The sequence below is a fragment of the Gymnodraco acuticeps genome, unplaced genomic scaffold (genome assembly GCF_902827175.1).
Source record: "Gymnodraco acuticeps unplaced genomic scaffold, fGymAcu1.1, whole genome shotgun sequence".
NCBI lineage: Eukaryota > Metazoa > Chordata > Actinopteri > Perciformes > Bathydraconidae > Gymnodraco > Gymnodraco acuticeps.
In genome coordinates, this window is record NW_022990650.1 from 131,956 (window position 1) to 155,793 (window position 23,838).

Sequence of the window (23,838 nt, forward strand, 5' to 3'; positions counted from 1 at the left end):
TTTCCTCCTCTCTTTTTTCTTAAACTTCTTATGTTCCTTTTTCAGTTATCAAAATAGATCATAGCTTCTGTGATGAAGATTCCCACCTTTGGTTGATCGACTCTTGAGGATGTGAGCAGGAAAAGTCCAATGATGAAGTGTGTCCTTTTCCTTCAAATAAAAAAAAAAGGACACACACACAACACACCCACACACACACACACACACACACACACACACACACACACACACACACACACACACACACACACACACACACACAACACACACACATCACACACACACACAACACACAACATCTACCACACACCACACACAACACACACACACACACACACACACACACATCACACACCACACAACACACACACACAACACACACACACACACACACACACACACAAACACCACACAAACACACACACACACACACAAACACAACACACACACACACACACACACACACACACACACCACAACACAACACACACACACACACACACACACACACACACACACACACACACACACACCATTCCTTTTTAGTTATCCATGTTCAAGTTTCCGGGTGCTTAATGGATGGTACGGAGCACCGTTATCTTTCAGCTGAATCCCGCCTGGTTGGATTCCTCTGGTGCTTTCACCCTGCTGGAGCGGGAACACACACAATTTAGGATTAATGCCCTGTACCTCAACCTCTGTTCAGCTCACAACACATCTGTACAGTTGACTTTTATACACACACAGTAAGAATTTCATAACAACAAATCATTCTTTGAAAAAGTTAATATGCCCTGGACTGTGCATAATACACATACATGCACCATGTCAAAATATGAGTATGTTAAAATGTTGTGTAAGTAACAACATATTGTACTTGGTCTTTTACAATAAAGCAGCCATGAAGATGAAGCCACCAGCTAGTTAGCTTAGCTTAGCATTAAGGCTAGGAAAAAGGCTGAGAGCGATCAGCCTGGCTCGGACCAAAAGTAAAGAAATCTTGGTTAAAGTGGCAAATAAGCGGAAACCAATTCTTCACTTTAATGATTTGAACAAGTGTGCCTTTATGTGCTATAGGACAACACACACACACCACACACACACACACACACACACACACACACACACACACAACTACACACACACACACACACACACACACACACACACACACACACACACACAACACCACACAACACACACACACACACACACAACACACACACACACACACACACACACACACACAACACACACACACACACACACCACACACACACACACACACACACACACACACACACACAACACACACACACACACACACACACACACACACACACACACACACACACACACACACACACACACACACACACACACACACACACACACACACCACACACACACACACACACACTTCTTAAAATAGGTCACCTGCCACAGGTACATTTGTGTTATTTGCGAGCAAAGCAGTCGTACCTTAGCTTCACTTGGTGTGTTGGTACGAGTAGTTTGTGTGTTCTGCAGGATTCTCCAGGCAACCTGTTGCTGTTGACCCACATTCTCCTTTAAAAGATGAGGAGAGGTATTCAAAGAGGAGAACTGATTGATCATTTCAATGCGTTTTTTGTTTTTTAAATCAAAGAAGCGCAAAGACAAACTGTATTTTCCCCGATGCCCCTCCCCACCGAATAAAAATACATAACACATATTTGAGTGAATTAACCAAAAGTAAAACATGTCAAATATGTTGGAAGTGCGAACTGCAGGAAGTATTTACTAAAGGCATGTTTCATATTTGTCTTGACTGAGTGGCTGAAGTAAATCTTACTTTAAACCTGTAACTTTAGTCCACTCCCACTTCATCTCATCCATCCAATCACAGCCTGAGTTCCTTCTCCCATTCATAAACCGGGGTTGCATTCCAATAGTCCATTTAGCTTAGGAACCTTCCTAACAGAGTGAAATGACCCGGAAGTACGTCAGTGGCAGCCATGATAAGTGCCGTTCCAATTCTCCAAATGAAAGGAAAGGAGGTTTCAAACTTCCTTTATAACCTCCTTTAGCTTAGGAACCACTGGACCTCCCTAACCGAAAGGAGAGGAGAAAATGCTGCCCCACAATGCATTGCAGCCGCAGCATTTGCCGTCACTCAACAGTCGGCCGTTCACGGACACAAACGATTATGACCGAGAAATGATATCATGAAAGTTACGGTGCTTATTAAGCATTTTAAAACGTATGTGGTAAGTTGCCAAAGTGCTTTTTTCTGAACGTTCATCAGTATTATAATCAAAAAGAGAAATATGAACGTTAGTTTTTACTGAAATGATCAAATAAAGTCAACATTTCACAGTCTTTACTGAGCTGTGTGGAGTTTGTTCAACTTTTAAAAGATGTTTGAATGGTGATATACACAGTGATAGATGTTAAGGACTAACGTTTATAATAAATACATTTGTATTGATTTTAAGATATTTTCATAGTTCATACAATCATACGTATTGGGATCATTTGTAGTTCATGTGGACCGGAGGGAGAGGGTGCGAGCATAAGTTTCACTTTCCTTTTTTATTTCAATTCCAACTTTGGTCATGAAGAATATGTTCTCTGTTGTCCACGTTCATAAAGCATAAAGCAACAGCATCAGAGCACGGTGCAGAGTCTCTAGATGAGTTTACGGTAGTCCCTCGTTCTTATTATACATCCATGTTGTAGTCCGCTATAGAAACCTGTAGTTTCCCCACAGCAGCAGACGCACATTCATGACGACCGCTGGCGCATCATAAACACGTTGGATAGTGAAAGTGCATTCGGATTCTCTAAAGTACCGCGGTCTCTTCTCCTAAGTCCTTTTGAATTCTCCTATCCACTATCCCTTAACCCCGTGACGTTTCACTCAGAGGTCAAGGAATAGGAGATAGGGTTAGAATTTAGGAGCTGATTTTTGGATTATCGGAACGCAACCCTGTCTTCCCAAATATCTCTGAGCTCCATCTCGAACAAATGACTCAAGTCTCCCGCAGGCTGAGCCGCCTCCTGCAGCGCACTCAGTCAGGAGCCTGCTGCTCTCACTTATGAGTGGCAAAGGCTCTTCTGGTTGAGTACCGGAGGAGGTCATACAGTCCTATTGTTCAGCAGCAATATTTTACTTCACAGGACCAAAGTTCATTGGGAAGATATCAGTAAATATTCAAATATGTTTGCAGTGAGAAATGTTCTATAATACTAATATTTAGAAAGAAAAAGTTTAAAATACAATGTATTTATATTGAAATGTTCACTAAGACTTACTTAGACTTCTATAACAGTAAGGACATACGCTAACTCAAAACATTGAAAAGATATTGAGTCTTTTACTCTTCAACTAGCTTATCATTAAATAATTGTTTGATCATGTATTGAAAATAAACGATTGGATGGATAGTGAGTCCAGTTCATAACTTAACAACCAACCAGTTCATTCCTAATCTGTATTTTAAAAGAAGTCTGTCCTATCAAGTTTTTGCGACAACATTGAATTACTTTAACTTGTCCTGTGTTTCTGTTTCATCTTACAAAATATGACTTAAACGAATACTGTTTTAAAACACTTCACTTTCTGGCATCGGAGAATTGTAAAATGTCTGATGTAACAGAGTTTTCCGTTTTATTATTAGGATGCTTAGGAATCATTAAAGCCAAGCCATCACTTGTTGTAAAATACCACACACACCTTCAGGGCACATGGCCATTCTCCAGATCAGTGCATCTGTCAGTTGTCAGTTTTAATAGACACCTCTTCTTTGATTCATCTCTCACCAACTCTGCCACTCCTTAAAAGTCAAACTCAAATGACCTGCCACGCTACAAGTTTTAGTAAATACGTCCCCATCACAGTTTTAATAGATAGTCATTCCCTTCATGTAAATACAAAATGTAAGTAGCTGAGGTTGAGACTAGCTTCATACCTCCACTTGGCCACTGGAGGGAGGCACTTGGGTGTACTGGGGGATGTAGGTCCCCCTGCATAGATGTGTTGGCCGGAATATACTGTAGGGAAGGCAAAGGGGAAAACAAGTAGCATTCATCTTGTAATTATCAGGACAGTTATCTATGGGCACATGTGCATAGTGTGTGTGAGTGTGTGATTGGAACTGACTGTGCCCGTGCTGCCCATGGACATGTGGCTTAGCTGCTGAGCGAGAGGTCCCATCATGGACGTGGGCTGGATGGACATGGCGTGCTCCATGGTTGGGTAAGAACTGTACCCTGTGGATGCATAGAGACACACTTTACAACTGGAATTATAGTCTAAAGCACCAGAAACTAATGTAGAGTGTTTTAAATCCATCACTAGTTAACTAAACACACACAACTATGTTGGGAACTACAGTTAAGCCATAGTGTAGGTACAAATGAACATGTCAAGACTTGGCTACAATAATAATACACTTTATTTGTATAGCACCTTTCATGCCACAAAGCAGCCCAAACAACAATATTAAAATAAATACAGAACGAGATAAAACATCTACAGTGATCCTAATGAAATTCCCTTGAATTGCTGACAATAAATGAAAATAGGGTCAAATAAAACCATTTAAAAAATAAAATGTAAAATAAAAGCAAAACAGAACAAATACAGTAAAACATGGACAATATGATACCAGTGAGAATGGAACGTTAACCCAAATTAAAAGCCATATTACCATATATTCCTTTTAAACATTTCAAGGGATATACAAACAATGCATCTCAAGACTGGCTAGAAGGCATCCCAACTTCTCAAATGTTTCTTGGTTACATTTACAATTTTTCCCCCAAAATACATGAAGTAGCTAACGTAAATAGTGTATATGAGGGGAGGAGATAATGTGAAGGAGGCATACTCACAGCTGGCTGCATGAGGTATGACTGATGGTGCATCCAGGACGGGCTGTGTACCTATAGATCAGGAAACACGTCATGAAATTAATTTGTAATATGTTACGGTTGCTTCCTTTAATGCCCTATTGCAAAACTCTGCAGAGACAGGTCACGATAATCTCAAGAAACATGATCAGTACTATGAGCTGTTGTGCTCCCTGGGTGTCCATTAACTGACATCATGTGGACATAATGAGGAGTTTGGCACAGGAAAAGCCACAGAAAATAAGATGTTGGCATTAAAGGGGAACAACGCCCAGTTTCAAAATTCCTGTTATTTTGATGGCTTAAAACAGCCCAAAACTAGTCACAACATTGGACCATTTCCTAACGCACTTTCCTAATATGATCAAGTACAAAGTCTGCAACTGCGTCATAGACAACAATTATGTTATATATGACATTTAGAGAACCAACTAAATTGCTTTTGTTCACAAAATATGATTGCAATTCCCTATGCCATGAAAACAACCTTTTGGAAATCTTTACTTAGGTAGTGTTCTCCATTTAGGCACATTTGAGTCAGCATTTGAATTATAAACAAAATGAAATGCCCCACCTGGTAGGATGAGACAGGCGAATGCATGTAGGGTGAGAGGGAGGTCTGGGCGATCATTCGGTTGGGAGCCAGACTGTAGGGTGAGTAGAAGCTGTCGAACACAGAGCAAAAAGAAAACATGAAGACAGCCACACCATGTCAACCATCTGACAGAATGTTTCCAACAGCATAACAGCATGGCTGAGTCCCTGCAATGGCCAGCAGAGGGCAGCACTTCACTACGGCTCGAGCACAACTCTTATTTTTCCTGCAGGGTTGGGACTGTTTTCAGTCAGTCCATGCACACCACCCACCCATTTTGTAAGGCTGTGGGGTCATACGCAAGCGTCATTCCTCCCTGGGAAAACAATACAAAGGATTCATAAACAGTGAGGTCATGCAAACACCAATGCAGCCTGTAGTAAAAACAGTCCCGTAGCAAGGATGTGAGAGGGATTGTGTTTGCTTTCATTTCCAACTTGAAACCAACAACATATGAACACAGAAAGTTCCCTTTAAGAATCGTGATTTTAAAATCTCACCGTATCTCCATCTCTAGCCCAGGGCCTTCCATTGTGGAGGTACTTCCCCTGGTTCTGCCTCTTCTTCTGACCCCCGTCGCAAACTTACATAATAAGGGCTCTGTGGGCACTGTGAAACAGATCAGACAAAAATAGTTGATTCAATGTTCACAGCGAGGAACAAAAACACAGAGCTCTGGCACCAACAACAACAATATCAGGTTCCTGTAATACTACAATAACATTCACGCACCAGGGCACTCCTGGGGGGGTCTTGATGAATTTGCCGTTGAAATGCTGAATTATGGCCTCGCACTTCTCCGTGGACTCCATTCTGAAATACAGTCAAAGCAAATGTAATCCTTCTTTTGGAGCGCTGTTTGTTCGCATTGGAACACTTTGTTGGGTTCGAATCATTACAAACCACCATGAAGTATTGTTTCATATTCGAACCCTGGCAAATCCCACACCGCGGCTGGTCCCGTTAGCATCTCGGAGAATGCGTGTGGAAATGACCTGGCCAAAGGACTTGAGCATGCTCTCCAGCTCCTGCTCATCCATGGACACTGGCAGGTTGGAGATGTAGAGTGTTGGTGGGGTCCCTGCTCTTGTTGCTGCACAGGAAGTGGACATAAAAATCAGTTTGCATACAGATCTTTTCTGGACCTGAGGGGATGTGATTACTTTTGTTTACTTCACACACATGTTGGTGCAGAAGCTGCAGACATCTGAAATGTGTCTTCTTTGGTAATACCAACTTCACTTCTCTGCTTTCGGGTGTCTTTTTAAAGGGTTAACATTTATTCAAACATTAAGCTTTTGAAAATCTGAACAAATGAAAAATGTCTTGTCAATATCAATATCCTTTTCACACTTTATAAATGCCTGTGTCGGCAGTACTGTGACGTGTCTTTAGCAACACCTGTCATCACTCTTGCCACATTAATACATATCAAGCATACTTTTGTTAAGGGACCTGATACGAATACAATGTTTTAAAGCAATTAGTACTAATAGACTGACACCCTGAATAATTTGTCACCAATGTGTAACAATTACTTAACTAACTCTCTGGTTTTAAAAAATCAAATGCTAACAAAAACATTTTTAGTAGCATATTTAGGGATGTCGCCTGATGAAGAGATCTGCATAACTGCAAGTAAAGAGATCTGATTCAGTGTCTCATTCTGGGCCAGTAGCTTGAGAGTGAATCCCTGTGAGTGTGCAGAAGCAGACAGGAAGCCAGGCATGAAGTTAAGGACTTCAGAGAGTAACAGGAGTCTGGCAACCGGAGAGAAAAGAGGCCGGGCTAAAAAGAGGGGAAAGGGAAACAGAGAGTGAAGGAGCAGGATAGAGAAGAGAGAGGTTGGGAGAAATTAGGAGCTTAAACGGCTGATTTTTGTACCGAGGAGGGAGGGAACTGACATGATAGGAAGTAGTTGGGAGTCTTGAGTAATGAAAAAGGAAGATGACAGAAATGAGTAAAAAAAGGAGAATAGGATAAATGAGTGCCTGCTGATTCACAGGCTCTTCTCTTCAATCAAAATGTATTTTATCGCTATCATTTTCCATTTTGTCATCTCTTGGCCAGGTGGCTCTGCAAACCAGTTTTTCACTTCTGCATAAAGGAAAACTGTCTGATGTAAGTCAAAACACCTATCTCAGATAAAGATTGACTGCCTTTATAAGAAGCCTCTGTTCTCAGCCCTGAGCCACCTGGCCAAGAGATCACCTATGTTTTTTGTGATTGTCAGTCTGGGTGCGGCAATATGGCCATTATGTAACAGAGTGGCTCACAGCAGGAGGTCTATGGTCAGATGAAACTAATGGAGTTTTTAGTTATAAAAGGAAAAGACTCTCATTGTTATCCTTTATTTACCTTTTTATCTTGGCTAATACAAAATGACATCCCAGTTTTCATATTCACACACATATCCATCCTGTCGTAGATATGCACATTTCCTGTTGGACAGCCCAGGCCCACATGTGAAAAAGATTTGCTAAAGCGTCACAGTGATTTTTTTCGTTCCAGGCTCAAGGTCTGCTGAGGTGTGTCTCTGTATTTGCCTGCTTGTGTGTCGAGCAGCGCATGTGAGCTGACGTCTGAGTATGAACAGGGAGGTGCAGGAACGTAAGAACGGATCTATTTTTAACCCTGCCATGATTCTCCTGATTCAGACGGCTCCTCTGGGCCCTCGGCTGCGGTGGCTCGATCGGGGACTGAACACACTCTGAGGACCGCCAGTGCTAGGTGTGGCTCATTCTGTTTGTGAACAACACTTTGCAGCACCATGGTGAAGGTGCAAACAGGTGAAACCTCACTTTGATACTGAACTGATGTTAGACTAATGCTTCTTTTTGTCTGACTTGGGGATAGCCCAGTGACTCCAAAAGCAGCTTGGTATATTTAGGATGTTATAGTAGTTATCAACACCTCTGACTGAGCACATGTTGTCTGTGCGAGTTGAGTCTTGGTGTCGAGTCGCACTTTCTGGGTATTGAGATACTCAGGATTGTGTGGCACTTTTAAAGAGGAGGTGCAGAGAACTTAGACCCCGGGTTTAGTGTGCAGTGGACTGGTTGAGGTCAGCTGGCAGCGTGGATCTGTTACAGTTTTCCAGAGATCCTGGTGTTACATTGCAGTGGGTCTGTTTGGGTGCAGGACATGGCTAGGGGGGCGGGGACACTAGGGTGGAGTGTATTAAGTGCTGGTGTCAGCCCCAGGCCTGGGCCCAGACCATGGACAATGCCAGCTCATTGTGCCTGTCCCATTGACAGTGGGTGTAGTGGCACCCTCCCCGGGGCTCCCTCAATGGGGAGTCTGAGAGCCAAAGGGATCAGCTTAATGGGCCGACAAGAGTAGCTTTGACTGCAGACACTTGGACAAAGAGCTCAGAACAAGCGCTACAACAGGAGCAGGTTAGCAACATACACAAGCACAGAGAGAAGGGTGTGTGGAGAAGCAAGGTGGTGAAGAAAGAGGAGAAAGAATGCCATCAAAGCACAGACAGAAGAATTGACAAGCGAAGAGTGGTGGATTAACAAAACACTCCAAAAAGTTTCACATCTAGTCTACAGTAAAACAGATGATATGGTTCTTGTAATTGCCAATTACTAGCACAGGTTCATCCAACAAAGTGTAACAAAACACACGCCTCCCAATGAAACCAGAGTTCAGCTTGCACCTTTGCCAACAGGACAATCGCGGACAATCAGGACATAAGCTTTTACATGATAGAGAAATGAACAGGACCACATTTGACTCTTGGTGGTCGAAGTTAAGCAGGTGGCTCTTTAGGGGTTTCTATATTTTAAGTAAAGGCAAGATTGGATCATAATATTAAAGGACAAGTTCAACCCAACGTGATAGGAGGATTTGAGGGTGAAAGAAGTGGTGCCTGTGTAAGGATGATGATCGAGAGCTTGACAATTCTTACTTTGGCCATCTGAGCCTGGACCCCACTGGACTTCAGAGCGGTGACAGCTTTCTGTGCGGCTGCTGGACTGTCAAAGTCCACAAAGCCATATCCTGTAAAAAGGACAATTACATATTAGAGATACTGTAATGTTATGTGTTTTAGAGTTATGTGTTTTCTTGCTGAGAGTGCATCAATTCCACTCTCATATCTGTTTATATAAAATGAAACTGAAACATGTTAGCTTAGAAGGGGGAAAAAAAGCTAGCCTGGCAAAATATTTGTGATGTTTTGTAGATTAAACAAACATTAGAAGTGAATATTGGTGGTTAGTATTGTCAGAGCTAGGCTAGCTGTTAAACCTTGTGCCGAGTCTGCTGAAATCCTCCTTTTTACTAACCAACAACATAAGCAATTCGGGAAAAAGTCATGAAAAATTCCATTAAAAAAACAGATTTACTAACCTTTACATTTGTTGGTGGTTTTATCCAAGATTGCCTTGGTCGACACAATCTTGCCATACCTGCCAGGACAAGAAAAAAGGGTCAATGCATCATGAGGTGACTACAGGGCAACAAAAGGGATCTGCTTCTACGTCTGCATACCACTGCTGCACCACTTCATCAGGCTGGTGTAAACATGAACTCATACTCTTTCATGCCATCAAGTGTGTCTTCTTAAGTCAATTCTAAGTGTCACAGAAAACTTTGTTCACCTCCACTCTTTTTGTCTTTGTCTGCTGTTGACGGCTTTACAGTTACTCTGTTCCCTGGAGTTGTTCTCAACAGGAGACAGCACCCTAGGGCCAAAAACAACTTGTTCCAAGCCTGTTTTTACCACTCACACCTCCACACACATTAACACACTACACACACATCTCTACTAAATACAGCTCTGCTCTCGAGTATTTTTGGCTCAAATTAAGCTTCAAAGTGTTGTCACTAGCAATGCCCAACTAATGCAAATAGAAATATCGCCTTTGAGGAAACCTGCTGGAAGCTTCCAATAAACACTCCAATAAACACAACATAAATAACAAATTCAAATGTGTAAGAAACACAAGTTCTAACATGTCATTTAAGTTCACAGTTATCAATAGAAAACACTTTGCTCAGCCTATTCTGTAGGAGAGAGCAAGAGGAGAAGCAATGAATGCATTGATGCAGTATCATCAAACATTCATGCTATTCAAATCCCTTTAAAACAGAAAATGATAAGTGTTGTTGTGGGAGATGTGGAGGATAAAGAAACGCAGTGTTTTAAGACTGTGCATCAGCATTACAGTATAATAGACCTGCCCCTGTCTGGTGAATTTAGCCAGTGAGTTGCTCTGTTTGGGCGACATGGCGTCTGAGTGGAATGCACACTGTAACCTGATGCTTCACCCCTCCGGTTCGCCTTCCTTCCACCACATCCCTCTCCCTCGCTCTGTTTTTCCACCCCCACATCGCAGCACCGCTGGGTCCTACACTCCTGACTCCTTCATTGGACATTAGCCCACAAGAAGCAGACCTGAATACACTGTCACTGCAGGGACCTAGCTAAACAAAATCAAGGCTTCAACTTGTTTTTTATTATTAATAAATCTGCAGACTATTTTCTCGATTACTCAATCACTAGTTTGGTCTATGAAATGTCAGATAACGCTGATAAATGTCTATTTTGTCTCAACCAAGATTACGTCTGTAAAAGTCTTGTTTTGTCAGTCCAAAACTCAAAGATATTCACTTTAATTAAGAGAGAAAAAGCAGGAAAGTCAATATTTGAGAGCCTGAAAACAGCATTTGGGTGTGTGTTCATTACATTACCTTCAGCATAGAGACATAATAAAGGACTCTTCCTCACTGTAGAAATTAATAATTCATCATCCACTGCCACATATCCAGATGACCTTCACATAGGTTGTGTGCATAGCAGAGTGGTCATTACGTGTATATACACTGAAGCTTCATATCATCTAACACATTAAAGTTAAACTTAAATGTAACCTTTAAATGTTTCATATCTTTGAGTTTTTCAAACACCAATGTAGAAACAGGCATGCAATGTACTGTATACCATTTTTCAAGAACTGTAAGAAAAAAGGCCAAAGTTTAAGCTTAAACTGACATGTCAAAAAAGTCCTCTTCATTATTATAAGGTATCTGTTCAGGGACACTAACATCATAACTTAACAGGGTTAATTATCATGTTTTCTTTTTAGGGAAATCTCCTTTCACTTGTATTAAGATTGAGAACACACTATTTTGAAAGATACACACACACAGATCCCTTAGAGACAGATTTGAAATCATGAAAATGTGTGAATATAAAAAACAAATAACAAGAACACAGGGAAATATGGGTTTCTTGTTAATGATATCCACAAAATCTTAACATTTTGTGGAATATATCATTATTACATTTTTGGCTTTTATTTTTTTTTAAACATATACAAATAAATGGTTTGATAAAACATTTATTGTTAAAAACCAAAGTTGAGGTGAAATAAATAATAACTATCAAACATAAGTTCATAAATGCTGGCTCAGGTTGAAGCTCATACTGAGATTGAAAAACACCGAAGTCCTATTGATCGGTTTGAGATTTCATTAGAAACGTTGCATCAAACGTTTCATGTTTTCCCCAACGGAGACCCCAGCAGAGTTCAAAGGTCTGAAAGCAGTGACAATGTGACCCTTACCTCGGCCCTGTGCAGCAGAACAGCAGCCCAGTACACTGCGGAGGCCACAGGGACTGAAAAGACAGCTCTGACCCATATAGGGATGTCTGACGTTCTTTCCCAGCAGGCCATGCTACTCTTTTCTCCCTCATTTAAGTTTCCCCCTTCAGAGGAAGCCCTCCCACCCACACCTAAAGCCTCTGTCCTCTGTCAACTTCTCTAACAGCCCCACAATGACTTCTCTGTCAGTCCCCTGCCTTTACTCTCCGGTGCCTGTTTCACCTACAGACCGCAGATTCCACATTTTCTTTGATTGTTCAAGCTTTGACAATGTGCGTGTACTCAAATATGAACAAGATTATAACACATGAGCTGTGTAAATGTGCACTGTGGATTTGATGTTTCCAAGGTACCTTATGTAGGGTCAGAGTGGTTACACTGGGGAGTGACACACACATATTACTGTGTTGTTAGTAATGTCAGGTAAGGTTCTATTAGCTAAGGCCAGAGCTGGTTGAGGGAGGCGTGTTGTTACTGTAAACGACCCGGGGAGATGACGGATGCATGGCTAAGGTTCACAAATCACTTGTGTGCCATACAGCGTAGCCATGACCCGCAGCAGCGCAAACCAGTTAGGTTGTTTTATTACTGGGTTTGATCAGTGTGTGTTGGTGTGTGTGGGGCCTACATCCTATAGAGGCTAGACTTTTTTTTTAAGGGTCTGTAAGTCTTGGTTCACTGCAGTGGAGGCAATTTATCCTCACACAGAGTGAAAGGTTAGATCAGGACATGAGGAGGCAACATGTCGAACCTCTCTGTGGCTCCTTCTCTGGTTCTTAACCCCCATCCTCTGCTTTTCTCAACCCTCTGTATTCTTCCTCAATTTTCTTGTGTTTCCTATGATTGTCAAGATTTAATCAAAGTGACTTGAGTTGTGGTAATTCAGTATCCTTATTCCCGAAACCACTTTTCCTTCCTTCCTGCCTTAACAGTTCCTTTTTATGAACATTAAATGATGGCCTTAAAACGTTTTAATTTCATGCGTCCGACAGATGAAAAGCATAGCTGCAGAAAGCACAGATTCTATCTGCTAATGAGGGGTTAGGTTTTTTAACTCTTTCTCTCATGTTACATCATAACTATCTAAAGAAAACTTGTTCCAGATATGGTGGGCTGGAATGTACTACCAGCTATAGTGAGACTATAGTTTCATTCAACATTAAGGGATAACAACTTGAGGCCAATACCTTTGCCTTTGCGATCTGTCAACATTAAACAACCCATCTGTGACATTCAAGACAAATGGCACTACATGGTAATAGATGGTACACTGTATCACAAACAATTGCTATACATGCTACATCCTTACATCACTCATCAAAAGCTCAAATATAACTAAGGTTTTTCATGCAACGATATACCTTTCTTAATTCTCATTATGAAATCTTTAAAAAGTATTAATCTTGTAACATTATAACGTTAGCCTATACATGCGCAACGTACATATTATTAAGATTTTGGTACATGATCATTTGAAGTTTGTAATAAATAAACAATTAAAACATAGAGCACTTATTTTGATGAGATATTGCACCAAAGAAATAGGTTGACAATTTGAGAAATACGTTGACATAATGTTGTGTGATGAAAAGATGTGCAACGTTACTCTGTGCAAAAACAAAAAGGCGTATTATTTGTCTTCCGATATGGAATTCTTGACATGTCTGTGTGATATTGGATATTTTTCAATTTCAATATTCTCAGTCCAACTGAAAAAAAGCAGTGTGAATATCACTCACGGTTGGCAGAGCTTGACCAGGTCTTGGTCAGTGGTCCCAGGATGGAGGCCGCGGATATACAGGTTAGTTTTACTCAGCTGTTCCCCCCCGATGCTGTTGCTGCTACTGTTGGGACTGGGGGGCGCCATTTGGTGGCCGGAAGACACATAGGTCTGCTGCAACAAGAAAGAAACAGATTTAGTGGACTGTGCATCAACACACAGACGAGGACATACTTCATATTCTTAAACACCAGCAAACTTTGAACCAGCAAAGCGATGTTCGTTATTATTTCATGTGTGAAAAACTCCAAGAAGCGTTTAGAGATGATGAGAGATAGAGGGTGATCCTGCATGAGAGTGATCATTTTGTGAAAAATGATATCATCCAGCCCTCATGTCAACATTCACTAATAGTGCTTTCTGAGGGGAATGCGGGCCTCTTGGCCGCTTACTCCATATAGGGAAAAGGGGCCTCTTACGCTTTCTCCATGTTGAGTAACTTCTTCTTTACTTTTGGAACCACACAAATATATCAAAACCAAAGCTCTTAAGATCTAAAGCTAACATTTAGTCAGTCTGATGACGCGGAATCAAATAATCAACCTGATAGGAACTGTTTTTTTACTTCAGCTCCTTGTCTTTTTTTGCTTCTACTTATGGACGCAGGTATTTCTAAATAAATTGCTGCCATCTGTTCAAGTTTGAATTCAATCGCCCAAAACTTGACGCGCACAAGGTTTAAAAGTGTCCTGACAATTCCCTTCAAACAAGACCCTGAGCAGCAAGATGCAAAATCAGGTTCAGTTCAGTCCACATTACAAGGCCCATGAATCATAACAGAACATGGGAGAATTCAAAGAGATGAGTAGCGCACCAGGAACTGTGACCATCTGACTGATCCGTAATCTACTTCATCCAATACTACACCTCCTTTTCATTTCTGATGTTGGTTTGTTTCGTTTCATCAGTGAGTCTATGAGGACTTGCCAGTGAGTAAACTATGGCGGTTAACTAGAAGATGAGTCAACACTAGGAACATGAAAGGCAGTTGTGCAACAACCACCCCTCACTCGGGATGTGTCTCTCCTTGGAGAAATCAAACAAAAGATTGTGCAACCATGCAGAGGAGTATTTTTATATTTGGATAAATGCGGTTTCATTATCACTTTGAAAGAAAATACCTCTCTTTCCAGGAATAGATCTACTGGCAGTTTCCCAAAATAAAACAGAGGCCATAAATACACTTGAGTTCAGACCAGGCTCGCCAGAACTTGCAAATGTCTTTTTTTCTGCAGGATAATCAGATTAATCTCAACGGCCAAATGTTATTATTCAGTGTGAAGGTATAAGAACATAATGCTTTCTGACTGAGCTCAGCCCCATCAGGGTGGAGCGACTATCTTTTAGAGAGCGACTGGACGAGGCGCCAAGAGGACAATGGGTTCATTTCAGAGTAGAGGAGAGGGTCACTGATCAGACTTGTGGTGTTTAGGAAAAGCCCAGCAGGAAGTCCCGGTCACACCAGGACCACCAGCAACGTCAGCCAATCCCGCTAATTAGACGCCATCCATAAGGCATGGAGCCCCTCTGACCTCTGTTTTGCCAGCAGCACGGCAGCAGATTCAACAAAAGGCTAATTTCTCCAAAGATAATCCTCTCTTCCTCTACGGCTTAAGAAACCCATACAGTTTGCATATGTTTTTTCTTGTGTCAGGTAAGGTGAGGACAACCTCCTCAAAGGGAAACAAAGAAAAAAGGTGTGTGTTCTTTCCTTTCTTCTCTTTCATTCTAGGGATATGTACACATGTCAACCAGTAAACACGCACAGACAGATCTGGACATCAAACTCAAGGCACTTTCAGTTACAGTTTATTAAAGTTTATTTTTGTCATCTTAGAAACCAGAATGATTTTCTTCATTGTCCACCGAAATAATTTTTGAAGTTTAACCTCATAATTCTGATAGTTATTTTTAAGATTATTAATGTATATATTGTGTAAATAATTCAGACATTCCTAGACCCTTTGTGTAGTGAAATTTGATATTGTAAAATCACTAATAAATAGGTTTAATTAGATTTGGTATTTTGTGTTATTTGCTGAAATCAAACCAGGGATGTAGTAGTTAGGGTATGCATCTCAAATATGAGATGCATACAATCTTTGTGTTCTCGTTCTTAAAATGAGAAAGATCCATATGAAAATGTTATGCTTAATTCAAAGATTCAAATTCAAAACTCAACAACTCAAGCCTCAAATGAAAGTCTTCTTGACAGTGAGTAGAGTCGCATTATGTTGTACAAATGTTTCTTTTGTTTTGTCAATTGTCTAACCCTGTACATTGAATAATAAATAAAGCACCATCCATTTATTTACAAAAAAAATATTTTAATTTCCTTTCAGACCAGAACATTCTGAGGGCCAATGTGAAACACTGCACAACCTGCCCGGAAGAGTTGATCTATTTTGTCACAGTGTAGTTTGTGATGAATACGTTTTCGGAGGCAGCTAATTTGTGAATGAAAGACAGGACAGCGGAGACCTGTAATCTCCTTCACACACTCTTTACCCGAGTGCCAAGAACCAATCAAGCTCCAGACTGTACCAGGAGCACGCCATTGCAACAGAACCCCTTAAATCACCAGGCTGCAACCACACACATTTAAAATGCTCAGCAAGCATAACCATAAACACCTCAAACTGAACCAATCAAACTTAAAGTACAACAGTTTAACGTCCTTTTGTACCCAACTGGTTGCTGATTAGATTTCAGGCTTTTCTGTACAAAAACTATGCAGAAACACTTCTAAAAAAATAAAGAATATTTAATCAGTAGGTGCTGAGTTAAGATGCAACAATAATTGATTGATTGAAGATTTGTTGTATCCCAAACTACTTTGATAATTGTTTAATAGTTAAAGTAATATTTCCATGCAAAAATATCAGATAATGCCTCAAATATGGAGATTTTCTGGTCATTACCGTTTAAATTCAATTAAATAGCTTCGGGTTTTGAGAAACTAATTTGCAGATTATTCAATAAAACGTTAAATTGCTCAAGCACTAATTCAAACGTTTGCTCCAATTTAACAGATGAGTAGATCTTTAATAAAACGTCATTACACTCAAAGTAAGAAAATCTGATTATTCCAATAATTCTATATTTGATTGGCAGTTGATTGATGGCTTTCTTATCCTTATAAATATCCCATGCATTTCTCCTCGATGGTGTACATTCAAATTCACAACAAAAGGCTAAAAGAAATGTGCTGGATATTTTTAGAACAAAACATAAGATAAAAACCAAGAACACTTCTATAAATAATAACATTTCCTCTACCTTGATGTAAACTTAAATCAAGAAGCTGTCAGGAAGTGTCTTTCTCAAATACTTGTTGTTGTTGGTGCTGGCTTACTTTAATCTCTTAATAGATACAAAAAAAATCACATTTTAATTTATGTGTCCACATCAGAAAAAGATATTAAGCTGCCACTTTAAACGCTCACTACTGTATCTCTGTTTATATTTCCAGGCCTCTTTTTAGTCTCACTCCACCTCTGTTTTTATCGCCGTCTCTCCCAGTGGGGGCAGTCGACCCCAGTTTGACCCACAGAATTCCATGGATTTCCTGGCTGTTGGGGGGTCTGCCCGCCCTCCCATGTCCTGGCTGCCTGTCTTCTCTTGAGGCAGGAAAGAGCCATGGCTGTCTGACCAGCTGACCGACTTCCATGCTAATGCAAAGATGTATAGCCTGTCTGCATGCGGGCGCAGCTTCTGGCTTGTATAGAGTTACGCTGCTGAGCTGCTGCTCTATACCAGCTCCACTTTACTACTGACAAGGAAAATGAGTCATGGGAAAAATAATGTAATACTCAAAAGGTTCGCCTTTCAAGCATCGACAAACATTTGTTAAGATATTTGATTCTAAACAGAATCCTGTCCTTTTTGCCTACTACTAGATATCAAATAAAAAATGGAAAATATCCTCTTTATAATAGAAGGTCAGGTGATTACTGTGACTAGTAAAGTAGTAAGCTGCTATATGGTGGCAGACAGGAAATCCTCTGTATCTGCTCCTGATGTTATCACACACGGACATTTGAATGAGGAGCTCTGCATTCCAACCAGGTGACAGCGACACTAAACTCACGTCCGGACTCGTTCCTGAGTCCTCCTTCCTGTCTGTCTGTCTCCAACCTTCCCCTACCTTTGTCTTTTCTTCTTTATACCTATTCAATTTCAAATAGTCTGTCTCTTAATGTTGTTGCTCCTCACACCTTGATGCACATGCACAGTGCATGCACAGCTTTTAAGCCAGGTCTGGTGAAGAAAGCCGGAGAGCTTGGAAACAGATACAGACAAACACTGGCCCTCAGCTCAGCTAGAGATCTAACAAAATGTGAAGCACTCTGGCATCAGATTTCTGACAGCTGTGCTTTCTCCAAGGACTCTGTCTCCCTACCTGTTCACCTTGGCGGGGTTTGCTGTTGGCAGTGAAGCTGGTGACCGATCCAGAACATCTGACACATTAAACAAAGAGATAGATAAACATATAACTGGCCGACAGCCATAAGGACAAAGGTGACTGTACGGAAGAGTTCAGTGAGGACAGAGTCACTGCAGCAGAACAGCTGGTTTATTTAATCAAATGAAACCATGTAGACAGACATTATAAATGTATGTGCTATATTTGTGTTGTTCACTGAAAACAGTCTTCAGTGCCTTTTAAACAGAGCAACTGGCACGTGAGGAAATGTAACTGAAATAATCTTGTTATTTCAGCCTGACAAATACTGGATTTTTGAGACATTACTCCCTCGTACTCCCTAGTATAATATTTATAACCGAGTGAGTCAATACAGGGGTGGATAGTATTTATTTTACTATCAAATGCCAGTGAGTTCAAATGCTAAATATATTATAATGAATGCAGTTGTTTGCCCATTGAATGCCATCAATGTATAATTCCCATATCCAGTGACAATTACAAAAGCTAAAACCCATGCTTCTAGATTGATTTACTACCTCACAGACATCGGTTTCAGTTCATGTCGGGCTGATGGGAAAATCTACATGCTCAGGCTTGAACAATGTTTGACATACTCTGGGTACAGTGTCAATCACAGTGTTTTAGTTTGTTCTTCTGTCTCTGGTCAAATAAAAAAACTTGACATCTGACATTTGGCATGATTGGTGACTTTTGGGATTAGACATTGGCTGAGTACAATTCTCCAATAGGCACTATCCTGCAATAAAAGCTAGTACAGAAGTACAGGTGCAAGCACAAAGTGTTATCGCTGAAAGGATGTGAACTTGGTGAATCCTTTAATGGAAAAGGTTGCTGTCAAGTGGCCAAATTAGTCTCATTGTTTAGACATACGATAAATAATACAGGAATACAAATAAAAGAAAAAAAGGGGGAAAATATGAAAAAGAAAACACTGGCACTCACTTCACTTCGACATAGTATAAAACAATGAAATATTATTCAAAAGCCTTCCATTTAAGTCTTTATTTATTATTTATTTGCAGGTTGCTGGTTTAGTTATTTACTCTCGACTGCTAAGAGCAGAGTTTAAGTGTTGCCTGCTATAAATAAATCATGTGATTGATTAAAACAGTTATCTGTCAATGTTGTCATGGTGTGATTCACCAAGCAGACAAGTACACCTGATCAAGTTTTAAAACAGAAACTATTACGGTTGTTTGAATAAAAATATTATCAGCAGCAATGATCTGGGCTAACCTCAGCTAACCTTAATCACTGTGCCTTTTTATACTGAACTTACCTTTGAGGGTTATTCAATTTCAAAGGACCTTTTTCCAGGACATCTAGTATTTCTTTGCAATGTGTTTGGTGATTTGATTTTAGCTGCTAACAAACCATATTCTCTGTGACAACCCTCCTACTAACTATGTTAACTGATCAAGGCATTTAAGAGTAATTTTCCCCTACTAATTACCATATGATTATATATAAGGAGGTTACAATCAATCTATCCTAAATGTTCTATGTGTGTATTAATTTAAACGTGTGAGCTTTGAAACAAGCATCTTTTGGTGAAAAAGCCTCGTTTTAAATTCAATACATTATTCTGCTGACACATAGAGCAGTCAAAGTTGTCAAAGAGTAATGTTACAAAGGTTAAGAATACTCAGCATTGGTCAAATTAAGAAACACTGCTGACGCATGAAAGCTTGTGGAATTTGAAAGTGAAAGGGTGAAATCACTGATTTTACTTCTGCTATTCTGCCATGTCTGAATGGTCTTTTTAACGAAACACTTGAGTCCCTGTGACAATGTAATGCTCCAGTTGTATGAGTGTGTGTTAAACTCATACAACTGTTAAAATCACAGCAGTGTGTTGAGATTGAAAAAGACTCCTGCCAACATGAGAACAAAAATTGGATTGGCAAGTAAAAAAACAAGCTATTCGATGGGCCCCTGAGAGACGCAGGATACCTTAAGAAGCGACAAGCCGCCTCCTGTTATTTTTCCATCCAGGAAGCTTTACACGGAAACCGACCAAATTTGATTCGGGACACATTAATTCTATTTATTTGAGGGAGGAAATGAGGCGCTGAGTCAGGGGAGGAGAGGCTGGCTTAAAGCACAACAGAAACCAAATGCCTCTTAATCGTCAGGCTCAGTACGGAGAGAGCTTTTCTCACCGTGTTTATTTTGTGATCAGGCTTTTATGTTGTGTATTCATACAGCTCGGGTATGGCAGAATGTGAGCAAGAGATAAAAATAACGAGGAGGGAATGTTAGGAATAACAACACAGATACTTAACCTCTCTCTGAACTGAGGTCCACTAAAACAACTGGAGAAGAAAACTGTACTTCTTCTTAGATTCTTTATTTAATAAATGTGTATTTATTTGTTGTCATGCTTCATTTGTATGGAGTGAAAGTAACATATGTATAGTAAGGAAAAGGGTGTAAATATAAAGATCATATGAATGTAATACATTTCAATTATGTATGGTGTAGCCCTATGATAGGCAACACACAGATAAAGTGTTGTTAAAATGTTTCTATGATGATATATTGATCAATAAAATAAAAACAACTTCCCCAATGCTGCATTATACAGAGCCAGGTTAACATTTTCCACCTTTTCCAGTTTTTGAGCTGAGCTAATTTGCTAATTTGTGTCATTCTCACTTATCTTCCAGTTACATAAAACAATAAGTGAACCCAGGCTAATTAGGGATTTGACTTAATGTTATTTTCAATTAAAATGAATCTTCTTATACGTAAAACCGAGAGTAAAGTGAATGGTTACCATAACAATTGCCAATTCATTTATGAATAGTATACATCCAACCTTGTAACGATGAAGTACTGCATATAAATGTGTGTTCAGTAAAAAATTGTGAGTTTTAAAAATAAATTATAAATTCTGTCTGTGAGTGTCTAAAACAAACAATTCTGACAATGCTTCCTCAGCAGACACTAGTGTTGACATCCGATGTGGGAGGGATAAGCAGCCAGGCGGTGCCCAAGATCACAGAGAGACAAATCTTAAAAATACATTTTCCAAATACCATTTTGGGTTCAGGATCACACAGTCACAAAGTCTGTAAAGAGTGGCCAGAGCAGAAGAAAGACAAATGCTACTGTGAAATCACAACATCATGTCTCATATAATGAAAAAGCTTTAACAATCACTTCAAAGCCAACATATAGTCCATAGGGAGAAGACACACACAAAACATGCAACCATACATGCAAGGGGCTTTAGGAGTAACATCTGCCATCAGCAATCATAAATATTGATTCCACTTTTAGGGAAGATATCTTAATTGTAATTACTAAAAAAGATGCATTGCATTATTATTACACAATGCATTATTGTGCGTTAAATCTTGCTTAGAGAATGACTCCCTTACATATTGGTTACAAAAGTGACAATGTCAACAACGACGAGAACGCGATTCATAATTCTGGGAATGTTCATCATCGTCTGGTGGGATTTTTCAAGGGGTGGGGCCATATTCCGTTTTCAGATGGGAAACAAGAAAAAAACAAAAAACTATGCAAACTTACGAGGCAGCGAAACAATGAAGACCTGATTTAATACTAGATATGAGTGTCCGGAGAAAGAGGCATACTTTATTTTGTACCATATTCCCCTCAGCCTGCCTCTCACCCTACCCCCACTTCCACTTCCACATCCAGGCACAGACGCGCTATCCCAACACGGTACAGTTACCCATAAAAGTTGCTCTCCACCATTGACTTTTTTCAAATGAGTGAACAGAGTCGTATCGACATCCTCACTGTACTACACACGCACAAATACTACGAAATAAAACACCAGGCGTCCAACATGACAGGACACAGCCGTGGCTTATTCTCCCACCTTCACAGACCTCGGCTGCTCCACAAGCTGTGTTTTCTCACTCCACCAAGTCTGAAGTTAAATTCACTACGTTTCGCTTTTCAAGGACACAGCAGCTCACTGTCACAACCCCTTTTCTGTCGCTACAGACACGGGCTTGTTACCTAGCAGGGCGAACAAGCCGAAAATAAGGAAAAAGAACAAAAGCGTTTACCTTTTTGCTGTTTCTGCTGTTATAGCCGTTGTATGGGTTGATTCCTGCCCTTGGCGGTACGGAGAGCAGCATTTTTCTCGGCGCTATGTCCGGAGCGGCGAGCACAGCCCAGGCTGCCAGCTGACGTCAGCAGCTGGGGAAGTGAGAGCCTGGAGTCCCGCTGCTTGACTGCAAGTGGTGCTGCTGCTGCTGCGGCGGCAGGACAAGGGCCCCCACTGCTGGCCCCTGGGCTACTTTTAGGGGCCCTTCACATGGCTACAGGGGGTCCCACAAGAGAAGAGGGGATTAGCTCGACTTCATTCACCGCCCACTGTTATTTCTCTCACCGGGGACAATGTGGAAGAATTACTAGTAAACAAAGATTCTCAAACTATGATTCCGAAGACAAAAAGCTTGAAAAATCGGGTTAAGGTGTGCGATTTTTTGTCTCAGTGTCTGTAATTATACTTGAAATCACATGACAGATATTCATTTATTCTTTGTGTAGTCTGAATAACCAACAATCTTAATGAATCTTAATTATTTGCATTCATATATGACAACATAAATCTTACACTACACCTAATATCCTATGTGCATTACAATATATTATAACAATATCATAAACATATTATTGCTCAATAGCAGGGTTAACCAACGTTAGATAAAGACAGGAGTTAGTGAACTTTGTTTTCTTGTAGGCTATCAAAAACAGCTGAGCTTTTGAAGAAATAGGCTACTTGACAAAGTAAAATCAAACTGTAGCCTACATTTGTCCTAAAGTCAAGAAAGTGTACGCAGGAGCATTATTGATGCTTCATGCCATACAATTTCATGTTTTCCCTTGACATATTTCTTGCCTTCTCTTCAATAATATTGATTTAGTGCATAGCGCTTTAAATGCTGATGACAGCATTCAGACTTATCTGTAAAAAGGCCATACTATCACAACTTCATAACCACTGATAAGGGCTGTCAAAACTCCACCGACTTTTAACCCAACCAGAAAGTGTGCTTTGGTTTTGCCACTGTCCTCTGCTTTGTTTGTGTAACCTTCTCCTGTGTTTGTTTGTATTGATTGACTCTGCAAACTTTGTTGTAGAAACTTGTTACACAAACAATATCATCCATAAAAGGTATACCAAGTCCGACAATAACAATTATATTTTTTCTATTTAAAGGTGGGGTAGGTAATTTTGGAGAAACCAGCTCGAGTGCGCTAGAATTAGAAAATACACAGCCGGAAGAAATCTGCCACTTCCTTACAGAGCCCCTCCTCTAACACACACGAACGCGCACATGACCAATGAGGGCACGAGATAAGTTTGTGCACAGATGGAAGGCTGACAGGCAGTAGGCCATCCAGTTATTTTAGCCGGGCCGGCTAAATGATTGGTCGTGCTTTTTACAGTAGCCTACTACGGCTTCCATAGATGACATTTTTTTATGGATTTTTGTCAAAGCACTTA

At 40.4% G+C, this 23,838-nt stretch overlaps 1 protein-coding gene across 1 annotated transcript; it reads right to left on the reverse strand.

Annotated features, from left to right (window-relative positions):
* Positions 1-1,489: 1,489 nt before the first annotated feature.
* Positions 1,490-22,645, reverse strand: rbms2a (RNA binding motif, single stranded interacting protein 2a). The gene is given in 17 exon segments (XM_034229448.1): positions 1,490-1,539; positions 1,542-1,569; positions 3,954-4,007; positions 4,009-4,035; positions 4,145-4,247; positions 4,871-4,929; positions 5,471-5,561; positions 5,764-5,807; positions 5,992-6,071; positions 6,074-6,100; positions 6,222-6,304; positions 6,425-6,570; positions 6,573-6,584; positions 9,408-9,499; positions 9,851-9,909; positions 13,848-13,999; positions 22,391-22,645. Coding segments are annotated over 17 exon segments (1,179 nt in total). The 5' UTR covers positions 22,463-22,645.
* Positions 22,646-23,838: the final 1,193 nt, after the last annotated feature.